Source organism: Parus major, chromosome 26, assembly GCF_001522545.3.
Source record: "Parus major isolate Abel chromosome 26, Parus_major1.1, whole genome shotgun sequence".
NCBI classification, from domain to species: Eukaryota; Metazoa; Chordata; class Aves; order Passeriformes; family Paridae; genus Parus; species Parus major.
Window position 1 is genome coordinate 4,617,352 of NC_031795.1, and position 2,287 is coordinate 4,619,638.

Sequence of the window (2,287 nt, forward strand, 5' to 3'; positions counted from 1 at the left end):
TTGGATGAAGGGATTTTGATTTGTATGTGAAGGGATTTTGGGATTGGATGAAGGGATATTAAAATTGGATGGAGGGGTTTTGGGATTGGATGGAGGGATATTAAATTTGGATGAAGGGATTTTGGGATTGGATGGAGGGATATTGGGTTTGGATGAAGGGATTTTGGGTTTGGATGGAGGGATTTTGGGATTGGATGAAGGGATATTGGGATTGGATGGAGGGATATTAAAATTGGATGGAGGGGTTTTGGGATTGGATGGAGGGATATTGGGCTTGGATGAAGGGATTTTGGGATTGGATTGAAGGATTTTGGGATTGGATGGAGGGATATTTGGCTTGGTTATTAATTAATTGAATAATTGTGGGTAAAATGTTGATAATTGTGGATAAAATAGGGCTAATATTGGATAAAATAGTAATCTTGGGTAAAATAATTGTGGATAAAATAATAATATGGGGTAAAATAATCGTGGGTAAAATGGTCATAATTGATAATGCTAAAATAATAATAATGATGACAAAATAATGATAATAGTGGATAAAATAATCATAATAATTTTGGATAAAATAATCATCATCTTGAATAAAATGATAATAATTTTGTATAAAATTGTAGTAATATTGGATAAAATAATTAATTAACCTCAGATAAAATAATCATCACTATCTTGGATAAAATGATTAATAAATCTTGGATAAAATAATAAATATTGGATAAAATGATCATAATCTTGGATAAAACAATCATAATCTTGGATAAAATTATTAATAAATCTTGAATAAAATTACCATAATCTGGGATAAAACAAAACCACCTCATTTCTCCGCTCACAGATGGAAGAACCTTATTTTTAACCCACAATCCAGACCATTTCACCCTCCTCAACCACCCATTCCCCCAGCGATGGCAAACCCGTGTTTCCCTTTCCCGCGCAGACATCATCATCCCCGAGAGCGGCGACCCCGTCAGCTCCCGGGACATCAAACGCTGCATCCAGCAGATCCAGGAGCTGATCATCTCCCGCCTCAACCAGGCCGTGGCCAACAAACTCATCAGCTCGGTGGATTATCTGCGGGAGAGCTTCGTGGGGACCCTGGAGCGCTGCCTCAGGAGCCTGGAGGAGTCGTGGGAGGGCGCGGCGCATCCCAGCAGGGCGCCCGAGAAAAGCAGGGATGGCTCCGTGCACATCACCAGCAACTATCTCAAACAGGTCTGGGGGGCTCCAGGCAAGGAAATCAGGGGGGTTTGGGGTGGTGGAACAGAGATTGTTCAAAATCTGTGTGAAATAATGGAATTACAGCCTAAAAACACCCATAAAATAACATAGGAAATCAATTTTAATCAAATTATGGCCAGGGATGGCTCTGTGTACATCACCAGCAATTATCTCAAACAGGTCTGGGGGGCTCCAGGCAAGGAAATCAGGGGGGTTTGGGGTGGTGAAACAGAGATTTTCCAAAATTTGTATGAAATAATGGAATTACAGCCTAAAAACACCCATAAAATAACATAGGAAATCAATTTTAATCAAATTATGGCCTAAAACCAGCCATAAAGTCACACAAGAAATCAATTAGAATCAAATGATGGCCTAAAACCACCGATGAGATAATACAAGAAATCAATTCTGTCCTAAATCTGTATGAAATAATCAAATTATGGCCTAAAACTAGCCATGAAATAACACAGTAAATCAATTTTAATCAAATTATGGCCTAAAAACACCTGAGATAATACAAGAAATTAATTATTTTCTAAATTTGTATAAAATAATCAAATTATCTCTTAAATCTGTATAAAATAATCAAGTTACAGCCTAGAAACACACATGAAATAACACAACTAATCAATTATAATCAAATTACAGCCTAGAACCACCCATAAAATAAAAATGTATTCATTTTAATCAAACTACAGCTTAAAACCACCCATAAAATAACACAATAAATAAATTATAATCAAATTACAGCCTAAAAACAGCCACAAAATAACGCAATAAATCAATTATAATCAAATTACGGCCTAGAACCCCCCATAAAATAATGCAATAAATCAATTTACCAAGTGATCATTGGGATATCCCCATTTTTTTCCATTTTCCCAGGCTCTAGCCAAGTTCCTAGCTGTCAGAATTCCCATTTTTTCCCCTCTTTTCCCTGATTTTCCAGATCCTGAACGCAGCCTACCACGTGGAGGTCACGTTCCACTCGGGCTCGACGGTGACCAGGATGCTTTGGGAACAGATCAAACAGGTGGGAAAACCTGGAAAAGGGAATTTCAGAGGG

The 2,287-nt window shown here is 37.6% G+C and overlaps 1 protein-coding gene across 1 annotated transcript in view; it reads left to right on the forward strand.

The window, feature by feature from the left end:
* The window catches only part of DSTYK (dual serine/threonine and tyrosine protein kinase), a 23,291-nt gene that overhangs the window by 9,191 nt on the left and 11,813 nt on the right, over positions 1 to 2,287 (forward strand). Inside the window, exons 4-5 of the mRNA XM_033519850.1 lie at positions 938 to 1,212; positions 2,171 to 2,287. Coding sequence (XP_033375741.1) covers positions 938 to 1,212; positions 2,171 to 2,287 — 392 coding nt within the window. The remainder of the gene's footprint in view (positions 1 to 937; positions 1,213 to 2,170) is intronic.